General features: G+C 39.9%; 1 protein-coding gene across 2 annotated transcripts; it reads left to right on the forward strand.

Annotated features, from left to right (window-relative positions):
• Positions 1 to 203: 203 nt before the first annotated feature.
• On the forward strand, positions 204 to 27,122 carry NUDT4 (nudix hydrolase 4). 2 transcript variants are annotated; one of them, XM_054274621.1, is made up of 5 exons: positions 204 to 487; positions 14,020 to 14,130; positions 20,012 to 20,056; positions 22,473 to 22,560; positions 23,598 to 27,122. In XM_054274621.1, the coding sequence occupies exons 1-5, from the start codon at positions 389 to 391 to the stop codon at positions 23,798 to 23,800; spliced, it is 546 nt and encodes a 181-aa protein (XP_054130596.1). In that variant the 5' UTR covers positions 204 to 388; the 3' UTR covers positions 23,801 to 27,122. The 2 variants fall into 2 exon arrangements, with proteins under 2 accessions (XP_054130596.1, XP_054130604.1); XM_054274629.1 differs by having other exon boundaries at positions 207 to 487; positions 22,476 to 22,560.
• Positions 27,123 to 27,487: the final 365 nt, after the last annotated feature.

The following is a 27,487-nucleotide window of genomic DNA, read 5'->3' on the forward strand; positions in this document are numbered from 1 at the left end:
GACGCCGATCGCGCCCGCCGTGACCGGCGCTTCGCCTCCCGCGGCCCCGCCCCGCCCCGCCCGGCGCCTGCGCGGAGCGGCGCGGCGGGCGCAGGAATGCGCGTTACGGTTAAATAGTGGGGGCGCAGGGGCGGCCGCCGCGGGCGGGCGGCGGCGGCTCGGGGCGCCGGGAGAGCCTCCATGGCGCGGCGCAGCTCCCGGGGCGGCGGCACCAGCGGCAGAGGCGGCGCGGCGCTGTTGTGACAGCGGCTGGGACTGGCCTTCCTCCAGCCCCGCTCCCGAGCGGGGGCCCCGCGCCGGTGTCCCAGGGGCGCGGCGGCGGCGCTCACAGAGAGGAGCCGTGGCGGCGGCAGCGGCGGCCGGGGGCAGCCCGCGTGTCACCGCCTCTATGATGAAATTCAAGCCGAACCAGACTCGGACGTACGACCGGGAGGGCTACAAGAAGCGGGCGGCGTGCCTGTGCTTCCGCAGCGAGCGGGAGGACGAGGTGAGCCCGCCGAGCACGTGGGGCGGGGGGCGCCGGGCCCGGCCCGGCCGAGGATCCCGTCCCGCCGGCCCCGCCGCCGCATCCCTTTGTCTGGCCGCGGGGCGCGGGCGCCTCCCGGGGGACGCCCCCAGCGCCCACGGTCGTGCCGGGGCTGCCGGCACCCCGAGAGCCGGCAGGGGCGGCATGGCGGGGCTGCGGCCGGCCGGGGCCGGTGGCGGGCGGCCCCCGGGCCATGCCGGTCCGAGCGGGCCGGGGGCGGGGCGGGCGCGCCTCTCGCCCACCATCTTGGGGCGGTGGGGTGCGCGCCCACGTGCGCGGCGCCGCCTTTGTGCGCGGCCCCGGCCCCCGCGGCGGGGAGAGGAGAGCAGGGAGGGAAGGAAGGGAGGGGGGCGCTGAGCTCTCCGGGCGGGGCGGGATGGGCCAGGACGCCGGCTGGAACTCCAGGGTTATCGTCTGTGCGCCCGTGACACGCGGAAAGCCGGTTAATGTATAATGGCGCGTGGAGGGCAGGGCTGGTGTGTCATCCTAAGGCGAACCTCCTGCCCCTCCTGCTTGGGTGCGATAAAAAAACCCTGCGCTTGGAACACCTGGTTTTCCCACGGAGAGAGTAAAATGGGGCTTAGAAATATTTTTGTGAACGGGCTCGGGAGAGTTGTTGCTGCGGCTATGGTTGTAGCGGGTGGCGCTCCCCCGGAATTTTGCGTTGCAGCAGAGTCGGGAGGTGGCAACAAAGTTGTCCCGTGTTCCGAGCCAAGGTCAATGGCACTGCCCGTTATCTGCGAGCTCGCTGATGCTTTCATTGCACAATGCTTTTTAGATGGTCTCGGGCTGGACGCGTACCCTTTTGCGACTTCTCTTTTCATTTTCTTGTTTAGTAGCCATGATATAGCTATAAAGGTTAGTGTTTAGAGGCTTTTCCTGCCTTTATCTAGATGCTGGAAGATGCTGGTGCCCTTCCCAAGCTGTCAGTACAGCGAATGTCTTCCTTACAAATCTACTAAGTAAATACAATGCAGTGGGAAGAGGCCTGATCAAAAAATGCAGGCACTTTGGTTTTTATAAATATAACCTTGGGACCGTGCTGATGAGTTTTTACTAGTGTGAGGGAGAAAGGCACCCAGCAGGAGTCTTGCAAGGTCTTGTTATGGGTTACAGCTTTTCTTTGGTCTCTGACATTCCAACATACTTCACCATTTATGTGACTTTAATATGAATTTTTGGATGCAACTCCAGACTTATTTGGAGTTTGTACACTTGAGCCACTGTTACAACTTTTTGCACCAATTGTAGTTGGAAATTCATGGTTAGGGTCACCTTTATCAGTGATTTGTGTTCATTCTTCATTTCCTGATACAACTTCTTGTCATTCTCTTTCAGTCTTGCATCCAATGAGATCACTGGCTGCTTCAGAATACTGCTTGTGTATAATAACATCCTTTGAGGCTAAGGATGGTAGTAACAGCTTGGCTGGGCTGTGTGAGAAGAGTGGGTGCTGACCATTATTGCACTGCAGTTCCTTGTGTATTCTGGATGGAGTACTGGTATTGCTGGCATGAGGCTGGGCCTTGGCATCATGCAGGTAGACATACTTGAGGATGAGGTGAATGGGAGAGCATCAGATCGGATTTAGGACATAGATTTTGTCTGTGGAAACAGTTAAAATTGCTTTCTGACAAGTTATTTCCAGGAAAGCAGTGCCAACGGCTTGAACTTGCTTAGGAGCTGTTTCCCCAGTGCCAGCTTCCTCTGTGTCAGTACAGAATCTATTCATTACAAGTTTGATGCCTGACTGCTGTTTGTGGTTAGCTTCAATCATGAGCCATGTTCCCCAAACTGGGTGTTTGAGGCTTGCTTCTGTTTTCTTGAACACTTGTCCAGATGATTTCTCTGTTGGTCTATTCCATGTAAATGTCTTCAGTGTTTCTTTTCTAAGTCTTCAGAGGTTGCACCATCAGTTTTCAGCCAAGCTACACCTCCAGGGTGTTTAAGTGTAGGGTAACTTCTGCAGGAAAGGAACACAAGCATGGTATCTCAGTGGCTGGAGAAGAAGGGAACAGGAGACTCCTGCAGAAGTTATTGGGAGGTGGAGGGGAACTACAGGATAGAATAGTTTTCATAGTTATTTTGATTTACAGGATAAGCAAAGAGTTGCTTGACACTGGAGTTGAGAAAATAGAACCAGCAACTGAAAACAATTTTTAGCAATACATTTCCTTTTAGGACTCTTAAAAGCAAAAAATCCAAATCTCAACTTTTTTTTTTCTAGAGATACTGTCTGCAAGACTAAATTTGGTCTATTTTTCATCTGATTAGGTTCTCTCTGGAGGAATGAGTATCTATAGCAATCTTGTGATACAAATCTTAGAATTAACCTTTCTTTCTACTTCCATTCTGACTGTCCAAAAGGCTTGTCCCTAGCCTGTTATAGCTGAGCTTAAGTTTTTTTTTTTCCTCCTTTCTTGCACTTAGTTTTCTGACATATCTGTAGAGAGCATTCATTCCTTTCTTAGCATTTTTTATGAACTTTAAGACTTAAATCATCTTTTCTTAGAAACAGTTTTCTCTTTTGGTCATCATGGTAGCTCTTACATCTCCTTCCATTTGGAAAATGTATTTTTTAATGGGGGTGACACTTGTGGTTGCTTTAGATGGGATCATGCTGAGCTGTGTAAAAGGTTACTAACACTTCTCTAGCTATACCAGAAAAAATGTTGTAATAGCGCCCATCTCTACATGACTGTAAAGCTGTTGTGTAGTCATCTTGTGTTTTCTGGTGATATCTAAGTCTCTTACTTGTTGCCACCTCATGAACTCTAAACTTGTACCAGAAATCCACAGCAGTGTTCTCACCTGAGGTGATCCTTCTTCTGCAACTTCATGTGATGTGCCCTGTTGATATCATGACTTCTGGATGCTTTCTTGACTAAAGTCTCAGGCATGTTCAGTAACAGCTTTGTGTGCCCATTGACAAAAACTGGGCAAGTCACTAAAACAGTTAATATCTCTACTGTTCATCTAGCAAAGTCTGCTTGTTATGGCTTCCTGGTTGATTTCTTATCCATACTGCTCTTCTTTTGCTGCCTGTGCAGCCTCGTTGATGTTGATGTTACAGCTGAGTTTTAGGCACAGTGAAGTAACATGTCAATGGAAAAAGACTGGCCAAACCCATCCCTTACACTTCATTATACCTCTGTTTATTTTATTACTATTATTACACAACTGTTTATGTTGAGTTTCAGTTTGCTTCTTTATTTCTCAATTTGGAACATAGGTGTGCTGTAGAATACTGCTGAGGCAAAACTCAGCCTGGTGGTTCCTCCAAGTTCCTATTCCCCAGCTCCAGCCCCCTGTCCAGTTTGGCTTACTGCTGGACTTGCCACTCCTTGCTGCCAGGCTTAAAATTGTTGAGTCAGTTCTCCTGAGTGTTACAGGCTGCAAACTGGGCTTCCCTGCAGTCCTGCCACCTGTCAAAAGCTGCTGCTTTGAGAGCTGATGTTGAAGCTGAAAACCCGGACCCGAGATGACTGATGGTTGTTCAGCTGCACCACTGTGAAAATCATGTTTCTTCATCTGGAAGTGCCTCCACACAGAATGATTTAGTGCTATACAGCCCGTTTTGGTTTAGATTTAGTTTCCTTCATGTCTGTCATAGTGTATGATTTAAAAAGAAAAATCCTTTAAAAAGGAGAAAACCGAAATCGCCAAGTAAAGTGCCCAGTACTTTAACACCCAGAAAACCTTTGGGTTCTTTGGGTGTTAAAGGAGGTGGTCTCCTGGACTACTGCCATTAAAGTGTTGCCTGTTTTGGTCTTAGCACTATCATTTGGGCTGAAGAGAGAGCAAAATGGCTGGATAGGAGCTGAAGTGCTGCTTCCTTTTGTTCTGTAAGGAAATAAACGAGTAATTGCAGGGACTGTCTGCCCTTAGGAAGAAAAAACATCCTGGAAATGAAGCAGGAGAAATCCCAAAAAAAAGAAACCAGGCTGTGTGGGCATGCAGTGTGGGGGGGGTGCAGCCTTTCTGCATTGAACAAACAAGAAGCTGGTAGGTGTGTGCAAAAAGCTGATGGCATTCAGCAGGCAGGGATGGGCTGGCAGATTGGGCTGGGAGGAAATGCAAGTTTCTCTTAAGCAACTAGGAGAGGATGGCAGCTCTAGAATAAGCCTGCAGGAGAGCCCTCTTGAAGGGCTTCCACAGGCTGGAATTGTTTAGACATTCAGTGTACTGCAAACAGTGGTTTTACATAAAAACCCTCCTGTCTTAGGGTCTGCACAGAAGGTATGCAAGGGGATTCTTACTTTTCAATGCAGAGAACAAGGCATGCCTTTAAAGCAGCAGGAGCAAATAGTAATAAACATAATTTTTGTAGCAACTTGAGTAACTGAAATAATTTTAAAACCTAATTTTTTTTCCATCAACTACATCTTATACAAATAAATGAGTAGTTATTTTTAAGTATCTTGAATATAAACTTTGAGTACATTCTAATTACTTTGGCATCTGTAAGAGTGCTTTATGTAATCAAATATGGTACTGAAAGCCTTAGTTTAGTGTTCAGTCAGCAGTTGCTAGTGGCAGACCTAAAATAGTTTCATATGCAAAAAAAGTCTTCAAGCTTTTCAATTTTTAATTTTGAATTTGTTGTTCAGCCTTGTACATGAGATGAAAACAGATGGGAAGGTGGTTTTTTTTAATATTGAGACAGTGAGGAAAAATGTATTGTTACACACTTACAGGAAACGTAGAAAATTTTTTCCCCTCTGTAGCAGGGCATACACTTGTATGCAGTCAACTGTCAACTATTTATCTTGTGTCCTTGAGTTAAAAATTATAAGTTCCTAGTGTTATAGCTCCTTTTTGGTCTGATTTAATAACTTTATTTATTTGCTTGTAGAATGTCAAGATAGTTTAAGCATGGGTTTCTTATATCTTGTTATGATGGTCATAGTTTAATCATTTTAAAAGGTAGTGTTCTTTAGTTTTGTACAGATGTTGCTTTATATTAGCAATGGTTTTATTAAAGAAAAAAGCAAAATGTTATTTCTTTGTGCATTGGTTTAAATGGTCTGAAAGCCAGAAGGACCTTTTGTTATGCAACCTGATCCATAAAACCAGAGCCCAGAAGTATCACATAGCTACCCTGGCAAAATGGAGTGTTCGAGGAATTATTGTAATTAAACTTGCAGAGTCATGAAAGATATTCCATACTTGACATGGAATTTTTCATTTGGTTTCTTTATCCTTCAGCGTAGAGCTCTCAGGTGTCAACATGCAAATAATATGTGCTTTCAAATAACTTGGGGTATGACCATGGCACCTCATTTAACCCATACATAGTGGTATGGGTTACCTACCTTGTGTTATGAATGGTCTGATAGAATATAGACATATTTTAAATGACAGACAATACACATTTCACTGTGGACTTCAAGCACACTGTGGCTTTTATTTTCTCTGTTTCATGTCCCTGCCCTGCTAATGGACAGGAAGAGTAATTAACATAGGGTGATTGCTGCCTTAGCTTTTCCTCAGCATTTTCTTGACACTTGGATATTATCAGCCAGGTTGGATGAACAACCTGTTCTAGTGGAAGGTGTTCCTGTCTGTGTCAGGGGGGCTGGAGCTACCACATGATCTTTAAAGGTCCCTTTCAGTCCAAACCATTCTATGAATCTATGATCTGCATGCTGTAGAAAAGGGTATAGCTTGAAAAATCAAGACCTATAAACAGCTTCCAAAATGGCTCTTTATGATGTGTCTACAGAGGCAGTATTTGCTTATAGTGTATCCCTGCAGGCTCATATGGGGTTAAAGCTTGTGTTAATGTTAAGAAAAATTGAATGTTGTCAGGTAACCAACTCTGGATACAAGACACTGGTGTTTATTATGTCCACAGCAAAGCAGCTCTCTGCAGGTGTGGCATACACACTGTTTTCATGCTGGAATATTTTTCCACAAATTCCAACTACTTGCCAGCAGTGGAAGCCTGCAGGTTTAGTGAGGCTGTGGGAATTCAACTGTCCACCATGGCAAAAATCTTCAGTCTTCACTCATAAGTCTTCAGATACTGACGTCAGTCAACAATGATGGGGTTTTTTTTATTTTGAAATCTCAATTTTTTTTTTTCTATACCTGTGGTATTACTTTTCTATGCCATATGGATATGTTTAATGGGGTTGATAGTTGCTTGAAGAGGGCTGGGCTGAGGGGAGAAGGAAATATGGCTGAGGGGAGAAGGAAATATACATCAGGCTAAGATGTCCTGTAACAAAGCACTTTTTACCCTGTTTTGAAGATGATGTCTTTTTGAGCCAGTTATATTTATGTTAAGATACGAGAAAAAATATCCTTTTAGCTTACTTGCGCCATCCTAAGTCTGCTTAGGATTTAAACTGGTGGCAGAGTTTCTATTTGAGTTGCTTCAGTTAACTCACTGGGGCTCAAAACTTCCAAGTTACTGTGAAATAGCACTGGCAGACTTCTTCAGAAACGCATTAATATCATAGCTAGATATATATATGCCTATTTACATACACATATATGCATTCTTATCTCTAGCTAGAGTTTGTACACATGTTTTTTTAGACATCTTTTGTAGATATGTGAGTTCACAGACCATAGGTTGATGTGTATTTTTTTCCCAGTCTTGTTTGTAGAACTTTTGAAAAGCTTACTTTAATTTGTTGGCTTTTTGACCTAGTGCTTAAGCACTTCGGTGAAACCAGTTCTACAAATGTAAATACTTCAAAACAAACGTTAGTCTTCAAAGATGTATCTCAAAGATAGAAAAGGCTAAAAGGTAACTGGTACTTGTCAAGAAATAACCTTGTCAAATCTTTACCTGCAGCTGAGCAGCTCTCAAAGGCTTGGAGCTCCTGTTTCTGACAAGTGCTTGGAAGCTGATCCCTCAGTCAAACAGATTATGTTGCTGAGTAACCAGCAAAGCCCAGCTCCCCTGCTTGAGATTAGGACGTGGTTTCAAGTTAAAAAGAAATGGGCTGCAATATTAATTTAGCTCTTCCCCTGCTACCTCGAATTGTGGCTTTTCCCTTGGTCTGCATTAGCAAGCATAAGGGAGGAAGGTTGTTGGGTATAGAAGATTGGGGAACTGGCCCAGTGTGAGAAGTAAAGCTCTTGCTCAGTAAAAAGTAAAACTTTTATATAGGTACTTGTGGGAAGTTTCTTATTTGTTTGCAGGGGTTTTTTTCATTATTTCCTTTTGTCATATGTCTGGGTGCAAGATCTGCACCCTTCATCACACTGTGAGACCTGACACATCTGTTTTTCCAAAGCATGCTAAAGCTTAGGGGGAGATGGAGTGCTACAGGTGACTTGAGTCACTTTATGTGAGGAAATGTGTTCTGACTGGCATGCCATAGTAGTACAGTGCTGTTCTATTCCTGATATGAACACTTCAGCCAAAGAACAAATGAAGTATATTAAATAGCCAGAGGAGGACACTAAAATTCTGTGTCACTGTAACATGTTAACCAAATATTTGCGTTTAATATGAAATAAATTTTTATTAAATATTACAGCTGTAATTGCAAGTCAAAGCAAAACTTCTGAAAAAAAGCTGACACATCTCTCCTTATTGCTATATAGCCTTAAAGTTAAAAAGTCTCAAAGGAAAAATAGTTTTCAGATCTAATTCTGTAGTATTATATAATTATACCCATATTTCTTTACCATTCATCTTCAGAATGGAGGAAAAGTAGCACTGACTGATATCCAGGTGCTGTGTTGCTGCTTTGAAAAGGGATATTCAAGTATAGTTGGGAGGATATTTCAGACTTTAATATATTGTGTAGACAGAACCCAGATTTCTGAGATGCATTCAAGATTTGTGCCCAAATTAATGAGCATTAGGATTAATGTACTGCTAGTTAGCCATTCCTCTGCTGTTGTGCTAGCTCCTGTTCAGTGAGGCTGAATCATCTTTTATAGCCTCTGTCATAGCTGGGGACTGCTTTTCAGTCTGTGGCCTTTAAAGTACTTTAGTACAGGCTCTTGAATTAGTACAGGCTCATTTGGAATTGGGAGGCTGCAGTGGTGCCTTCCTGCCCCAGTTTGTGCAGCACTGCCCCTTGAACAGCTGTGTCCTGATGGGTGTTGTGTGGGCAGGCTGGACAAAGCTTTCATGGGGAATCTACTTTTCATCCAGATCAGCTTCCTATAAACTCATTATCCCAGTGTTAGGGGGAAAGTAAAGGTGTTGCAGTCTTGACTTTAATTAGCTCTTAAAATGCTGTCCAGTCTGATCCTGTGGTTTTGTTATTGCTTTACAATAACTTTGCACATGTCATTTCTCCATGTTTAAAAAATAAAGTAATTTTGAAAATTCTGGCAGTAACAAATGAGGACTAAAAGCAGTCACTCTCCTGAGAATCTTTTCAGGAAGGCAAATGTTCCTTACTAAATGCTGCCTGTGTAGCATTGCTATGCCAAGGTTTAAAGCTGCATTTTCCAACCTCATTGCCAAAAGGCAATGGCATTCTAGGACAAGGATACCACATTAACCTATAGGGGAACTGCAAAACTGTTTCATAACTACTAAAATGAGGCTGTGATTCTTGAAATAGAGGAAAAAAGTGTTAGATAAAGGAAATCTCTTTAATTACAGTAGCAGATTGATACATGCTCTCTGAAATGTGTGCTTCTGCCTAAAAATTTTTACAGTTAAATCTGCAAATATGATCCAGTGTTTGTAAGAGATGCTTTTCATTGCTTCTCAATAGTGTTCCTGTGTTGCAGCATTCAAAGTTGTCCCCTAGTGCTTTTAAGGAAGGTCCTGAGGTGAAAACAATTGGAAGTTGAAAATTTTAGGGAATAATAAAGCACTTACTGTTTGTATTCTTCCCTGAGCATCTGCTTAAGGCTGGTTTTAAACAAATCTTAGGGCTTGACTGACCCTTTTGGCTGTATTAGGATTAAACCATCTTTCTGACTCTTTCAGTTGCCTGTGACTTAAGCAGACCAACCATGTAGGCTGAGTTTCCATATTGAGTGTGTTAAATTATATTAACTCCATCAGAGTGGGTCCTGTCTTTTTTCTCCAAGTAGGCTTGGATGTTTTATCCTCTTAATGTTTCTGATGCCTATGAAAATGTGCAATACATCTTAACAGCATTTGGCACTGTTTTGTACCTGAGAGGTACCTTTTAATGCCTTACTGATCTTTTCTATGCTCTGACCTGTTTAAATCTTCTGAAATGATTTGTGTGTGCTCGCCTTTGTAGAGTTTGGGAGCTGAATCCTTTGTCTTCCTCACACCTGTCTTCTGAGCAGTACGCCTGGGCAGTGTGATGTTCTTTGCAGCTGAGTCACAAACGCTCAGCAGTCTTTTGGGAGTGAGGGGTTGATTCCTTTTCTCTTGGGCATTGCTCCTTCTAACTGCCAGCTTTGCTATAAAGAAGGGCAGACTTGACTCCATCAGGTAATTCCAACATTAAGCTGGACAGCTACTGGAGTAGTGGGAGCCATGAAAATGAGGTGTGCAGTGGGAAAGACAGGAATAGATGGGATTAGGCTGGGAATAGAGAATTTTGACATCTGATGACAAATAATTATTGTAAAATTGGAATGGTATATTTTCAACTTCAAGTTGGGGATCACTTTGTTTTGAAGTCTAAAAAATCCAGCTGTGAGGGGGTCTGCTCTAGCTAATTTAAACTTCAGTCTTGGTTTTTTAATGTAAATTGGTTTTTAATACAATTATTTTGGTAAAGTACAATGTCCTTCAGTTAAGAAAGGTAGAAAGCAATGATATAAACTTAAACCAGTTTCTACCTCTCTAGAGCTTAATATGAAAAAAATAAAGATTAATATCTGTGGTTTATAAAGATTTATGACTGTGGTTATAATTTATATTACTCTGAGCTGTTACCATTTTGGTCTTCTGAAATACGGGGCTACTAACTGTTTCATGAGTGGTTTTGACTTGAGAACACTAAAAAGGCCAAAACTTCAGCATCTTTAGAAATTTTCAGTTGTTTGTCTGCAAGCGTAGCATTTATAGTGACCAAGTCCCATGATGCCACCTGCCCTGTAATAACCTTTTTGGTTAACCATATTATGGTTATGTGTATTGATAGGTGCTTATTACAAGCAGGCTGGCTAGCAGTTTCTCCTCCTCACTACACTCAAAGGTCATTTCTATTCCTGGACTTGGAAGTGAGGTGAAACTTGGCTGGTAACACTTAATGGAAGAATTTTTCCTTTTGTTTCCTCTTAGCTGAACTTTGCAGCTTTACTTCTTCACTTGGCAGCATTACAGCATCTTTACCTTAGTCTTTGGAGTAAGATAAGCTCAGCTGTATAACTAGACAAGCATTGCACTGCAGTACTCTGTACCTTTTTTGAACAAGAGTCATCGACAGTAAGTCTTAGTCAGAGACATGGGAAAGGCAATGACCACTAGTAAGTAATGCAACTCAAATCGTAGCCCTTTTTCTGCATCTGGGGATACAGGACACAGACTTCTTTGCATAGGAAGTACTTTTGCTTTTTTTCTTCTGAGCCTAATGGGGTTTTGGTGTAAAATTTGGTGTGCATAAACCAGGAAAAAATACAGGTGTGTGAGATTCTGCAGTCTTTTCTTTTCCAGTAGACTATTGTAATCTGCTTGACCATGAGCCTCCTCAGAAAAGACTGGATTGTCCAGGCAACCTAGATCATATTTCTCCTAGTTTGATTATCTTCTATTAAGGGAAGGTGAATTGCTGCATTTTTGCTGCTGATTTTTGCACTTCTCTTGGCATGTGAGTGCAGTGTCAACCAACCACAGCTTTTTGGTGTCTTCATAGTTAAATCACATTTGTATTTACACTCTCATCATTAAATACTGGGAGATGTATCTTCTGGCCACTTACAGATGGAAATACCTCAAAACTATATGGAATGAAAAACAGCATAGAAAAAAAACCCAAAAACATGGAAGACTGCTTGATGCTATACTGGAAAAGTCTGTGGAATGCTTTTCAGCCTTACCACACAATCCTGCAGCTGCTAGCTATCAGGTCTTGTTGTTTGTGGAATCTGATTAGCACCAAGTGTGTTTTTGATAGCATTACCCCAGCATGGATGCCTCATGACCTAGTGGCTTCGTATATTAATGGTAAAAAAATTGTGCATCTGAGGATCTCAGTGATATATTTTAGTGATCTCTTGGATTCAGACTGTAAAAGCAGTGGGATCATAGGAGAATAAAGCATAGAGGAAAAGATGTCTGAGAAAATGCTTCAGTTCCAGGCTTATAGGTTTGGATGGTTGCTAAAATTAATTCCCAGGCTGTAACACTTGCGAGTTTATTGTATATGTAGCTGTAAACCCTATCTACAAGAGTTGATGTATTTTAATGTTGATTACTTGCTAGATGTGTTTGTTTCTGCTTTTTAAGAGGGTAATTTAAAGCTAATATATGTACAAGCCCAGCTTAATAGTCTATTGATCTGATTAGCAGTAGTCAACTACTAAATATAAAGGTGTAAAAAATCCTGGCTTTACACTACACTGCCAGAATGAGCAACCTGATTTATCCCATAGTAATAATTAAGAGTTTTATGTTTAGCCTTAACTAAGCAATGAATGCTGATTTTAAATTGTTCTACCAAGCTGGGAATGATTTAATGATAATCATCCTTTTGTTTATTATTGTTGCTAGCTTTCATGTGACTGGATTGAGTGTTAGTTTCATCAGCAGAAAATTATCTTTACTGCTTATATCTGGAACTCAGAAGTGAATTCATAACTTGATTTTTACAACTGCTTTTTAAGCACTGCTTAAAGTGGTTCTTTGTAGTGATATAGGTGCTCTGCTAAGTGTTCAAAAACATTTTCTAAAATTACTTTCAGTAGAGCTGTATACGCTTTGTGAATCTTTTGTTAATGTCAGAGGATCCTAGGAAACTAAAACCTTTGGCTGTAAAAATCAAGTTGAGATGCATTTGAGTCTAACCTTATTGCTTTTGTGAATATTCTTAGGTTTTTAGGTAGCTGAGTAAAGTACTTGAGTTGACTGAAAACATGAACTTTTAGATCAGATGCTAAGAATGCTTCTGTACTAAATGATGTCTCTCCTGTATTCCTTAGCATAGGAAAAAGCTTTTGGGGAAATTAGTCCTACCCTAAAGGATTCTCCACTGTACTAATCTTGACTGCACACAAGATAAACATTGCAGGACAGTATCTGTCAGAGAAGGCTCTTCCAGGTGCACCTCAGTATGCACACACATCATTGCATGCACAAAGTATGCAGCCATCTGAATTACACTCCCAGTTCCTGTAGGTGAACCTACAACCTATTTCCCTGAGTGCCAAAGGGACATGGTGTAAGTGGTAATCATCTCCCTGTTACTCTCATCAGAGTCATTTTCCTATTTAAGCCAACAGGGGTAAGTTTGAAGTCCGTAAAGATGAGGGCTGGGACGGTCACTTAAGTTGTCTGGCACCAGTTAAAACTCTAACCTTTAGACTTGAGGTTCTTGTTCTAGTCTTTTAATTGCTTTTCAGGATTTGAGCACTGACCCTGCCCTTTTACTCCCCACAGTTGTCCTTTGACTTCAGGGTAGGGTTCATGTAAGCAATGCTTAGAATAGAAAGTCTTTTACTACACAGATGACTGAGTATGTCTTGGTACCTGGGACGTGTCTCAAATATAAGTTAAACTGCTTATCTCCAAGGGGTCCTGAATCAAGGTCTTATCTTCATAAACTTCTACTGCAAAATTACTCCAAATACAAGGTATCATAGTTTGTTGGACAGGTAGCTGACATCTTTCTGCTCTGAATATTATGAAGTGCAGGTCCTACAGACAGGGAGTTTTAAATTGGTGTGTATCAATGACAGAACCAGGTTAGAGTCAAATTAAGTGAAATTAAAGCATCTTGGGGAAAAAAATGTTAAATTTAGAAATCAAATTCAATGTGTTGTGCTTTTTCCTCTTACATAAATGTTTAAAAGAAACAAAATTGGAAAAGGGCCAATGAAGTACTCTTGCTGTATCTTAGTTATGCAATAATGTAAGCATGTCATGCTAACATAACACTTCAGTAAGTAAAAAGAAGCTTGTTTCTGTCTAAAAATGAGAAATATTTTCAAAGGTCTATTTTTAGCCAGAAGATGCCATTCCAGAAGAATTAGTTTAACTTCTCTGTGATGAAAATGTCTTAATTTTCACACTTTGCCATCTCTATGATTTGAAGACTTAGGTCTGGAAAATATTGTTATTAGATTTTTGTTGTATGCCTTCACTCCTGTGCACATTATTCTGTATTTTCCACATCGTGTCTAAGCATCCAATGAAAGCATTTGTACAAAGAGATCACAATAACATTGTCTTGACTTAGTTTCATAAAACAGATCAGATGTTAATTGTTTTCCTCTTTTTCCAACTCCTGCTTGCCTGTTATGTTTTCTTTCTGAAGCCTGTAATCCATCTGGCTAGGTGAATAAATGCCTTGCTGGAAAAGCAGGTAATAGTGAGATTCTTGACTTGCAAGCTGTATTTAACAGTCCCTTGCAATTCTTTCCAGGTGCTGTTGGTAAGCAGTAGCCGATACCCAGATCAGTGGATTGTGCCAGGCGGAGGAATGGAACCAGAGGAAGAGCCGGGGGGAGCAGCTGTGAGAGAGGTCTATGAAGAGGTAACAAAAACCAAACAAAGCAAAAAATCCAGCTGATCTGTGCTGCTGTTGTCTTCAGATGGGAACCAAGAAGGAAGAGGGTATTACCTCCTTTATCCAGTACTTGACAGACCTTTGTGGCTATGAAATTCAAAGAGCTGCAGTTCTGTGTGTTAGAATTGGGGTATAGTGTGGTGAGGTGAACTAATCAATTTAGCTTCTTCTTTCATTTCACAGCTAAATTTCTGTCTGCCTTTACAAACAAGTACTGGAAGTAAAACTGTGACTTTATGCCAAATGGCATGTTATAGTGTTGTAACATTTCTCTGTGTGTGAAGAAAATGTTTGACTTGCAGCTCTTTTAAAACAGAGTGAAGGTAAACTAACCATTAACATGTAGCTGCATAAGAACAAGAAATCAGCAAACCTTTGAGGACATTTCAAATTAAACAGATTAGAAACTGATCTATCTGAGCAGCTGAGAATTCATATGTTTATGGCTGCCTATCTATAAAGAAAGCACTATGGTTATAGTCTGCCTTTCTATCTCTACCCCTATGACCAGGCAAAGCAGAGCTTAAATCATGATGAATTCATGCAGTTTCCCTATACTACAACACTTTAGTTTCAAATTCAGAATTCTGGGGTTTCATTTGCTGTTTATTTTTCCTAGGAAAATTGTGAAAAATATTAAGTGTTTCTTTAATATCTTAACAGCCATGTCTAAACCAAATAAAACTGCAAGAAAAATCAAAATATCAGACTTTGAAATAGAAGGTATATGATTTTTTTATAAATTGGATGCATTCTGGTAAGTGAGTGAACTGTAGGATTTCAACTAGACTTAACCAGTTTTCTCATCCCATTTTGCTATGGCTAATATTGTTGCTGATTAGTATTTGTAATGATTTTTTCTATTAGCTATACTATTTGATGGTTCATCTTGCTTACCCTTAAGACTGGTTCTGTTGTGATGTTGAGGCTTAGGAACTTGATGTAGATGTGACTTGCACCAAGCAGTGCCTGCTATTCAGTGCCAAAATGAGATCTTCTGTGAGCTGTGACTCAGTGACCCTTCTCCCATTTTCCTTGGGGAACAGACTGGTTCATTACTGGCTGCTCTCAGCAGCCTTCCTGCAGCAAGGTTCAAGCATGAATAAACCTCACTGAACCAAAGGTGTTTGTTCCAGGCTGGAGGAGCTCATCTTGACCCACACAAGACATACTCAGCCACAGGATACAGTCCATTTGAAAGGAGCAAAGAGTTTGGGTTCTAGCAATGAGTCAGCAAAGATTTAGGCTTCCAAGCTGTAGTAACACCTCTGGGGAGAGTCTTGTCTTCCCACTGTCACAAGTTCCATGGGTAGGATTAAAAAGCCCAGTCCTCTGCTCAGTATCCTTAGGAATGGTGGTAATTATAATTGCTGATCTGACTTACAGTCCAAGGTGAAGGATAGTAAAGTGTCATCTCCATGTTAAATTAAAGCTGATTAAACTGTAGTCATATGTTTGGGGTTTTTTCTTTGGTGGTAAAGAATGGATGATATTGAAGGGACTGTGCTTTTTGTGGTGTTTTGGAGTACAATATAAAATTCCAGCCGTGTTCTGCTTTGAGCTGTGCTTGCAAGTGCATGAAGAGTTTTCACAGACTAGGGGCTTTAATAAGCAAAAACAATTTGGTTACACTTGTTCTACTCCCTTAGAATTCCTGGGGTATGATAGCTTGTATAGTTGATCAGACTTAAAAGCTCATACCATAAAGTAAAATGTTCTTCAGCTACTGGCTAAGTCTTATATGCTTCCATGAGATTGCCAAGTGCCATTTTTAAAGAAAAAAGAATGGTATTTAGGGGTTTGAGCCATGGAAATTCATACTGACCTTTCTAAAGGTGGATGTCCTTTCTATTTTTATACTAAGGTCAATGTCACCTGGCAGGCTGGTTACAGTACAGTGAACTGTTAAGAGTTTTGTGAATGAATAAACTTCAAAGAAAGCACAGTGGTGCTGGTTTGAAATGTGTTTCTTCAGTATTGGGTCGTGCACAAACTAAGCATGATTCAGTATTTCTATTAATTTATTAAAATGGATAAATTCATAGTGGGAGTTATAACAGCATTTTTTTATGGTAGAAGTGTTGATAGCCCACTGGCTTAAATACCCTCACTTCAACACCAACAGTAGTGTATTGAGAATGTTTTACAACTCAGAGATCTCTGTAATGTACATGCATGGCAGTTGTTTCATTGTCTGCCTGTGTACATGACTCCAGGGGTTTTTTACTCTTCAATTCTGTTTGTGTTAGTGATAATGATTAGTTAGTGTTAGTGTTTCATTAGTTAGATAGTTAGTGTTTCATTTAAGGTTGTCTGACATTTCACAGGTTACTGGAAATTGACAGTTACCTTAATTATTTAGATGAAATAAACTTTTGCAAACCTGCAAGCAGAATACCAAAATGAAGTTACAGAATAAAGCAATCCCAGAAAGGTATTGAACCTTATCAAAATGAGGAGCTACTCCATTAATGAATTTGGAACTTTGTCTTTAATTGCATAGCATGAAAGTTTAAAATAAGTTGTCTGCAAAATGCACTGTTCAAAGAAAAATGACACAAATGAGTGGCAAGCCGATGATGCCCAGCCTTGTAAATGGAGATGTTCTGTGAACTGTGAACCACTCCCTTTTCTGGCTCCATCTCACAAAAAAGAGACTCTTGCTTTGTTTGCTTTAGTAGTGTATTGAAAGGCCTATGAGAAAATATGCAGCTTCCCTCAGCCCTGTGTGGATATAGTTTCTGAGAAGAAGAGGATGATCCTGAAGATCATTTGCTGCAACTGTGAAAATGACAGTAATATCATCTAAGACTTCTCACAGGAAAAGAGGAATTAGCTCCAATGAGCATCTAATATTTGAAAAATGACAGGGTGCTACAGACTAGAAGTAGTTAGACACTGCAGAAATAAATAAAGCACACCCTCAGCTGAAAGAGTAGGGCAGATGTAGTCAAGCATTTTGTTTTGTAAAAGTATGCAAAAATGGGGCAGGAGTAGTCTTGCCACCATCTCTTCCGGAGTGTAGCCGATAAAATGGCATCAATACTATCCTGCAAATGCCAGAGTTAAAAATAACCCAAATCTTTCAGATCTTCAGCAACTTTCTGCCCCGGTAGCTGTTAGCTTAGCCGTGGAACTGCAGCGTGGCTCTGGCTCCATCTGCAGGGCACAGGCGAGTCTGGCGCTCCTCTGAGGCCGCAGTGCCTCCGCAGCCCAGCAGGAGTGACCTCGGGCACATGATCGTGGCATGCAGTGCTGGATTCTCTCTCTTGTGGCCGAGTTAGACTAATGCTAAAATATACGCATAAGATTCGGATCTGAGGTCCTATTTGCAGAGCACTCAGACTTCCTTAGAGAATTGTTCTGGGCAATATAGCAATTAATTCAACAGCTTGTCTGTCAGAAGAAAACTGGGGTTTTTCAGGCTTTTTTCCCAAACTTTCGACGGCCTTACACTTACAGAAGCCTATAGGATTCTGTTTACATGAAGAACCATATTTTAAGAGCCATGGAAGTATGTTTTTATGAGAGGCAAAATGGTTCAAAGTCTAGAATTTAACCACTGTATTGGATTAGAAGCTTACCATTGAGAAAGGGAGAACTGCTTTTGATGTTCTGGGGATAAAGCTGAATTATTTCTTGGTCCTCTAGCATTTAAATTTGACACATTTTGAAGCACATTACAAAAAGAACTTGAAGGAAATATTCTTGTTAGTAAAAGCACTTAAAAGATGACTGTCAAATTCAAGGTACTTCTTCAACTATGAAGATTATTCTGTTGAATAATGTTTTTGGGAAAAAAATCACAAGACTTTGAATTATTATTCAGTTGAATATTATTTTCAGGAAAAAATCACAAGCCCTTGAATTACTACCTTTTTGCACTTCTGAGTGTAGAGATTTTCTAAATATACTGCTGTCTGCAGGGATGATGCTACATTTTGGAAACATGTCTATTTGAGAGTAACTAGGCATCAGTTATAGTAACCACATTTACATAGCAACATCTGGTTGCACCAAAGCTTCACTTCAAGCTTTGGGGAGTTGTTACACATGATCTAATGGAGTGCTTCTAATAGTTTCATTCAGAATTACTCAGCTAAGTGTATTTGTTTAAACCATTGATTTGCTTGGAGGGAGAAAAGAGAAAGTGTTAAGTAAATTCCACTTAGAGTTACATTGATAAATTCACATTGTGACTGTGGGATACCAGTAAGTTGACAAAAGTCCTCTATGAAAGCTATTCAGTATCAGTAAACCTAGCTGCTCATGGTGGTGTTGCCATGTGTTAAATATTAGTTGTCAGACTCTCACTTGAAGTGATACTGTAATGCTGAGGAAATTAGGACTGATCAGTAAAAAACATTTCTTCAGCATGTTGCTTTTCAGAAATAAGTGCTTTTTCATTACCCAGTATAAAGCACAAGCAATCTCTAGTGCCTCTTGTGGCATACCTTACTCTTTCAGCCCAAAACAAGGGCTTGTCACTTTCCTAATTAATGTGCTGCTTAATCACTTATCTATCAGGTCCAGTTGTTTATTTTGGCTTTATGAGCTCTAACAGGTATCTTGGCCATCACAGCTGACAAACAGAATATTGCATGTAGTTTTGCATTAACTTTTGCTCTAGCTCTTGCTCTAGATAAGCAAAATGCCTTGATAATTTTGCAGAGGTTATGATTGGGCTTTCTTCATCCAAATGGCTTAATAAATAACACCAGCCGTCTGCTTTCTTTAAAAAGGCAGTCACAGAAAACATTCACTTGTAAGACTTGGATTAGACTTATTGCTAAAGCCTGTCAGAGTTACTCATTAAAATGTAATGAAGATCCATATGGTCCTTTATATAAAGACATAAGACATCAATAACTGTCTTTAGTTAAGGCTGGAAGCAAAGACTGAAAACTAGAAAATGTCATCTTAGCACTAAGAAGCCCTATTTTAAATATTGGTTGTATAACAAGACAAAAACAATCTAAATATTGTCTGTCAGTAGGCAACATATGCCTTTATGTGTCAGGCATATGGACTGAGTTTTGTTTAGAATTAGTGGAGGATCGTAAGCCATGTCCCTTGGAAGAGGCATGATATATTACTTTTGGAAAAGCAAACCTCAGAGTCTTAGTAGAAAGTAATGACCACCTTATCTGAATTGATAAAAATCACAAAGCATAGGCTGATACAGGGATTATTTTAAAATATTGGAATAAAAGTCTGAATTGAAAGCGTTTTGTAATCGTACTAGCTAGAAAGAGTTCAAAACTGCAGAGAATTTGGGATGTAAATTTGGGGCTTAGATTACATGACAAAAGCTACTTGAGGTATGAAAACTAGCACACACGAAGTCATTATGCTGCAAAATCCATGCAACAACCTACAGTTGAATTTATTATTGTATTTTTAAAACTTGTGCTTAAATTTCTGTGTAAAATAGCACTGGAGTTTTAATGATTGCTTCTTTCAGATTAATTCTAATACTATTTGAAATTATTTTGTCCTTTCTCCTTTCCTAGATTATTTCAGTATTGGGTATGATTTATCTATTTAATAAAATACAGTACATTAAGAATGTGGGAAGTAATACAGGATTTTGGTCTGGATGGAAACCTTGAAGGATTTATGGATTCTTTGATCCACTCATTAAGACAAGCTTTTGTACTCTAATACTCAGTCTAAAACTAGAATCTCCAAAATTAGTGCAGTAGTATCTAATTAAAACTTAAGTTAAAACTCTTACTTAAATAACCCTAATAAGGAGGAGTATGCTAATGTAGGATGATGGTACAGATGCTTTATATTTTCTTATATTAATACCAAATGCTAACACTTTTTCTTGTTTGTTTTGTAGGCTGGAGTAAAGGGAAAGCTAGGCAGACTACTTGGGATATTTGAGGTGAGCTATTTCCTTTGAGTTCTAAAAGCAATGGCTGCTTTGTGAAAACTGATAAGCTGCAACATCACACTTAAGTTCATAAGTATTACCTACCTATAATTCTGCAGTGTTGCTGGACCTGCTGCATTAGACAGGACTTTAGGTGTTACATGATCTGTGAAGATTTGAATAGGAAGAGTTCAAGGTACTTATCCCAGTTTCACAGAATATTCTCTGTTGGAAGGGAACCCCAAAGATCACAGTGTCCAGCTTTTAAGTGCATGTCTTGTACAGGGATCAAACCCACCAATGTGGTGTTATCCAGCACCAAGCTCTCACCAGCTGAGCTACTCTCAGGTCATTTCGGACCTCTACTGGAAAGATTAAATTAGTACTTATGGAGAAAAAAAAATCCCTAAAAACCAAACCAGTCATAAAGTTAGGATTTCTGAACCATTACACCAGCCTCTTCTGAGGCACTCTTTTGACTTTTCCTCCCTGGTTAGATTTTCCTGAAGTAATTTGTCAACTTTCACACATGTAAATTGATGAGTCAGGATATGAATTCTCTTTATGGCTTTAATCTGCTAAAAAAAGGCCAAGGCTTTGGACAACAGATATATCAAACCTTTAGCAAACTATGTGGTTCAAAACATCTATTTGATGGTATAAACATCAGACTCTGAAGTACCAACAGTGCAAGGACACATGCTGGCTAGAATTCTATTTTAGTCCTGCTCGAGTTCTAGACCAGAACAGACTGTAGTTTAAATAGTCTTCAGCTCCTGATACATCCAGTTGTTACTATGTTGTGCTGTATATCAAGTCCCTTAGTCTCAGTGAGGTACAAATCTTCACCCAGCTTTTATAGGCAGTGTATTCCTGACAGGGATTTCCTGTGTGAGGTATTACTTAGTCATGTGTCCCAGGGTGTGAAGTATGGAAGCCATGACACAATTAGAGGAGCTCCTGAAGCTTTGTAGTTTTTCTGATATGTTTTGGGTTTGAGTTGAACTGGATGGTCCCACACATTAAGAACTTGGCTGTTTTAACTCTGCTGGTCAGTCTACAAAAGTTTTCTCCATTTCTCAGCTCAGACCAAAAAGCCCAGGATAAGCTGTCACTTTGTTGGCTGCAAAGCATGCTGATTCCTTGATAGTTCAGGTATATGTTCTTCTGAAGCCATTTAAAATTGGTTGTAACTTTTCTAGGTTACTTCTAACTTAAATCAAGGCCCTACTTTAATTTCCCAACAGGCTCCCACAAACTGTTGTTAATACCATTGAGGGGGCCACATCTTGTGACTTGGGGATGAAACTAAGAGAAGATGGAAATAAATGCTGCTGCTGAGTCCTCTTATTCTAGAACTACAGCCAGAAAGGATATGTGTTATAAATAAATGTATCTCATTTAATGGTGATACTGACAAAGAACTGGAGAATTTTTATTTCCTAGTAAAGCGCATCAGTTCAAAACTATTTTAAGCTTGTATGAAATAAAGTTAAGTGGGAAAGGTTATTTGCACAAGGATGCAGTCATATGTTAGGGCAGCTAGGCCATAACATCTCTTGGTTCTTAGTACAGTTGTAATTGCAGATGGTCCTGGTTTTATTAGGAGCTCAGTTATTCTCCAAGGGGAAGGATGGTCTAATGGGCTGGCTAACACCTCAAACACTGCCGCTGGCCTGCTTTGGAGTAGCAGGGAGCAATGTCTCTGCCAACCTCCCATGGGCTGGCTGCAGCATAGGGGCCTTGCCCTGAGCAGACAGCTCTGTGAGACTGTGTTTAACCTGCCCTGTGCAAAACACCTGCCTTTGAAACACATGGTGAGTGCTGCCATGGTGGCAAACCTGCTGAATGAGCAGATGGCAATGATTTTTGCATTTGGCATGACTGCAAGCGTAGGCTATTTAATTTGCTGCACTCACAGAGTGAAACTTTACAGCCAGCATTGTGTAGATGACATGGCCACATGATGCAGTGGCTCCATCTTGAAAAAAGTGCTTGGGTTTTTTTAAATGAACTTTCATCCACGAAATGTGTTGTGGAAACAGTTTTAGCAAATGTGGAGTACGGTGGTAATTTACAACATGTGTAAAAGATAAGTACTAGTAATTATCCAGGGCAGTACTAGTGGATAATGCTAATATTTAGCTGGATGACACTTTGGTCAGAACTTCACAATCTTCAAAATTGTTAGTGTTGTCTTTGGTTTGGCTCAGTTTTTTCAGTCTAGTACAAGAAAATAGCTGTTTCAAATAAAACTTTTGTTTTCCCATTATTTTGGGTCTCATCAGTACAGATGTTTGTTTAGTGAAAATAAAAGTCAGGCTTGCTGGCACCTATCCTTTAGAGGTAAGCAATTTCTATCTTGTAGTTGTGGTAAGTCTGTAAGTTACTTAGATGAAAATTTAAACTTGTCCTTCTCATATTCAAGCAGAACCAGGATCGGAAGCATAGGACGTACGTTTATGTTCTTACTGTGACAGAAATACTGGAAGACTGGGAGGATTCAGTTAATATAGGTAAACTAATTATCTGTCCTTATGTGCTACACTTGAAAATGTTGTGAGCAAACTCTTCATTTTTCTTAAGCAGTTTGTTTAATTCAGGGGTAATACTAATTCTGTTCTTGAAAAATTCAAGGCATGTGGTTCTTGTATACTTTAATACATAACTAGGGTTGCTTCCAACATAGTGTTACTCTTATTCTTAGAATACTCTAATTGTTATAACATTATGCCAAAATAAATATTGTAATTTTTAGAGGCCAAATACTATACTGCCAAATTGTTTTTTCCATAAAAAGTAGAATGTTTTACTGTCTGATACTCTAGGGTGTTTTTGAAAGTGTCCTTGATCTTAAATAAGTGGTTTATGTATATTCAAGCAGAGTATATGTAATGCTGTAAAACCAAAAAAAAAAAAAAATAGAATTCCTTCCATTTTAACAAGACCATCATTGACCTGGCTATATGTATTTTCAGAGAATTTGGATTTTAAAGGACCAGCTTGTAAAAGTTAAGATGGTCTTAAGTGATCTTAGTAAACTCTTGAAACTTACATAAACATGTCTGATACAAGGTATACTATTTTTTAAAACTCACACCTAACCTAAGCAACTCCATATGTGGATGCATATGGAGACTTTGAGTATGGAACATGGCTTTTGAAATCAGACCAAGCCATTCTCATGCATGCATGTTCAGTCTCAAGATTGGTTTTCTGCTGGGCACAACAATGTAGGATGGCAGTATCTAGTAATTTAAATAACATCACACTTTCCTCTAATGACCAGCTGGGGCTTTTGGAGCATATAAAGAGTCATATGAGTTTCTGTCCACTATCTGCTTCAAGAGAGTTACCTGAAATTCCTTCTTATGAATTGCATTTCAGTAAGCCTGAGTGAATCTCTTGGGTTAATCAGTTCTTTCAAGGTCTTTTTGTTCATTCTTTTGCCTGACAACTTCAACTTCCAAAGAACTGAGAAAAAGTGAATAACTAGATAGCAACTAATAGTGCTGTGAGCATTTTATAACTCTGTTCTTTCTTGTGGATTCAGGAAGGAAAAGAGAATGGTTTAAAGTAGAAGATGCAATCAAGGTCCTTCAGTGTCACAAGCCTGTTCATGCAGAATACTTGGAAAAACTGAAACTGAGCTGTTCACCCACTAATGGAAACTCTGTGGTTCCCCCTCTTCCAGATAATAACTCCTTATATGTCACTTCTGCACAGACTTCTGGGTTGCCCTCTACTGTGAGATAAACATTTGGATTACCTTTTTATTTGTGTCATCACAACAGGAGACATCTGTGATCACATGTAGGCATCTGTGTAACTGTCAGTTCTAAGTGAAATATGTGAATGTGTCATAATGTCAAATTTATTTGAACATGTTTTTCTTTCAACAGTGTAAAGTAGTATTTCAGCAAACCAAAGCCATATAGGGATTTTTTAAGATGCCTTACTAGGCCATTAAAAAAAAAAACTTGACTATATAAATTTATAAATTTGCATATCTGCTAAAATAAAATATGCATCTCAGTGGTGTTCAGCTTATTTAAAACTTGTGAGTTTTAGTCAGTAGTTAAAGCTTGAGCAGATAGTCTAATACTAAACTCTTATTTGGTATCCACAGCTGAAGTGCTAAGACTTTGAGCTGGCAGTATTTGGGTAAATGAATGTGTTGAAGGCAGAGGTGCACAAGGGTGACTACAATAAAGCACTAAACCACGTTCAGCCTGTCAAGAGCAAAGGATACCAACACTAAGCACTGCTTGCCTCAATTATCCAAAAGGTTGCCTTGTCCTATGCAATCTTCATGTAACATAAAACTAGGGCAAGAACAACAACTTTGTCTTGCAGCTACCAAAACTATCCGCTAGACTGTAGTTTCATCACTTGGTCAGCTGGTGAACTGTCAGAAGATTTGTGTGAAAAGCATTGTAGATCTTTCTTCCCTCTTTCTTTTCCTTCTAACCTTGATCCATGTTTCGTTCATGGTGTGGTTACACTGCAGGTTCCAAAAACTTCTTTCTTCAATTAGAAACATCTCATATAGTGTTCCTGCAGTCTGTTGCAATTTAAAAATGTTTGGAGGAATGTAAGATTTAACCAGGAGCACCCTGAGGTTGCAGAGGTGTCTCTTAGCAAGCATGTGTTGAGGTGCCTTGCCCTGCAGGAGCCAGGAGTGCTGCCCGCAGTGCTTGGGACAGGAGTGTTGACAGCTACTACACCAGGAGAGAAAAAATACTCCTTTGTCCTATTAGAAGGAGTGCTGAAACCCCAGTTTTAAGTTAATTCTTAAATCCTTCAGTTCTACTGTTTGAACATCAATTTCTTTAGATTCTTCAAATAAAAGCTGGCCTCTTGGTAAAAATATAGTTGAAATAAATGAGGTACAGCTGACAACCTCCCTGTTCTAATTATTTCTCCTGCTTTTCATCCAAGAAGATGAAAACTAAATCCACTGTTGGTCTTAATGTTTTTACCATAGGATTACTCTCTCTGTATGTGTGTGTGTGCATGGTTTCTTCTACAAGAACACAATCTAATTCACATGAACATCCTACTTCTGAATTTTTTCTAGGATTTAAACCCAACTGTACCTCCTTTATATCCAGCCAAAACAGGTCGAGGTAGACCACTACCTCACACGTGAAGTTTATTCTGGGTAAAGCTCATTCTCTTATACAACATTTGAACCTTTGTAAATAGTCCAACTAGTAAATAGTGAGTGTAAAATGGAAAATAAATGTAATTTAAACCTTTTGTTACTCAATACACAAATGGTTAACTTCTACTTTTTTAACACAAATTGTGTAAAATGCTGCTATGAATTTTTTTGTGCTGTTACACTTTTTTAGGAAAAAAAATGTTGTTGCCACAAGTTACTCCTAGAAAAACAATCTTGTGCCATATGTAAATGCAGTGAAACTAGGGAGATAGATGATCTGATCTCTTAATGCTGCTCTCTTTGAAGAGGCATAAATACTACTGACAAGAGGCATGAGCCACAGAGCTGAAGGCTTCTGAAACAGTGGGTAGGACACTGCTTTCCATCCCTCTTAGCTCCTAGTCCAGGTCACTTCCAGAACTGGAAAGAACACACAAGTGTTCAGGTGCACCTACAGGTGGAAGCATTGCCAACAGCTTGTCCATCCTTTCATGAGGTGCGAGGCCAGGGAAGGAGCGTTGCTGTTTCGGTAGTGCACACAGGGGAATCCCTATTTTACACTGACCCTCTTCCAGACTGGCACACCATTTGTTCAGCTCGCTACTTTAAACTGTTCTGCCAGGTGAAACAGGAGAAGGAGGGGTTGAGCATAATGAATGTCATATCTTTATTAAAATAATACTCATGGTGTGGAAGGGTACCTCTGGCTCCAAAGCTGCCTTTAAAAGAATGAATCATTTAGCTCCCTTTTTTGATCGCTTTAATGCTCACTTTTTTTGTTCAGTAGTTATTTTAACACTTTAAATTGAGCAAACTTGTATAGGTTTTCTTGTAACAAGATTATATCAAATCCATGAAAGCTAAAACAGAATCCAGAGTTTGAGGTTTTTATTCATTTAAGAAAACGCTCTGTCTCCATTTCAGATTCTTGGAATGAAATCAATCCAAGCTTGTATGAGATTTAGTGGTAATGCATGATCTTATTTTGTAACTCTTGAATTATGTATTTGATAATAATGTAAAATGTACAGTATTGCTGTTGCTAACAAACTCAGAGTTGATTGCCTATAAATATTTTTGGTCACACACATTTGAGCTGTTCAGTAGTGCCAGACAGATTTTTTTTAAACAGCGTTTGTTGTACAAATCTCTTCAGTCTCTATGCAACCTTCAGAATGAAGTTCTATTGCTTTGACTTCTACTCCCTTTCAAAGAGAAATGTTTTGTGAATTGCAGACGTAAACTGAAGACATTTCAGTTTTGCTACAGGGAACAACTGCAGTAAAGGGACAGCAGTATGGCTTCAGTACTAATGAAATCTGACACGGAACTCCAACAGAAAGAGCTGTAAAAATGGGAATAGGTAGGCTATAATTTTTCTACTACCAATCAATTTGAATGTTAGCATTTTGTTTTTACATGAATCTCTCTTTGATGGGCCAAACCTATTTCAAACAAAGCAAATTTGAGATTTCTCTCATGCCAAAAAATTCTGTACAATGTATCCAATTTGGTTCTCCAGAAGAAAAAGGGAAGAGACAGGTTGTCATCTGCAGTTGTTGAAGTCTACTTTGTACTGCTGCTTTTCCTGGCTGATGGTTTTGAGATTCTCATCAGTTACATTATGGTGGTATCAAAGAAAAAGAGCCTTAAAGTTTAAAATCTCATGGAGACAGAATTAAGCAAAATGGACATGCTTTTAAACACAAGAAATCTGAGGTATTGCAGAGAGGCTGTTCAAGTGAAAAATCTTATTTTGGTGCTTACTGCACCCCTGGCTTAGCCTAGCATTGTTCTGTTAACAATGTGCTGTGAAAAGAAACATGAGGGGCAGACACTTGGTTTACTTACCAGCATGGTTTGTGAAGTGAAAACTGAAAGGAAGGGAGGGGGGGTGGGAAGGGAATTAAGTTGTACACATTTTGACCTGCTTGCATGGATTTTCTTTAAAGATTGATGTAAGAATTTTGACTTTTTATATTTGAGAAATACCAGAATAAAATCTAAATTAGTCCTGTGGATGATGTAGTCATTCCATTGCAAACACTGCACCAGAAGTGATTGTGTGAAAGGCTTCAACCCCATCTAAACTACATTTAAGTTTCATCTAATGTTTCCTACTTCTTGCCTTGTCCCTGCACTCAAGCTTTACCAAGCTCCTTGTTCCAAAGAATCATTTCTCCTTAACTTGACATGACACTCCCCTTAGCACACATATCCAGTGCCTGTCCCAACTTGAAAACTGAAAACTGGTGGCAGTGCTCAGCCTGCTGCTG

The sequence above is a fragment of the Melozone crissalis genome, unplaced genomic scaffold (genome assembly GCF_028551555.1).
Source record: "Melozone crissalis strain CALT ecotype California unplaced genomic scaffold, PUWL_Pcris_2 ptg000004l_1, whole genome shotgun sequence".
NCBI classification, from domain to species: domain Eukaryota; kingdom Metazoa; phylum Chordata; class Aves; order Passeriformes; family Passerellidae; genus Melozone; species Melozone crissalis.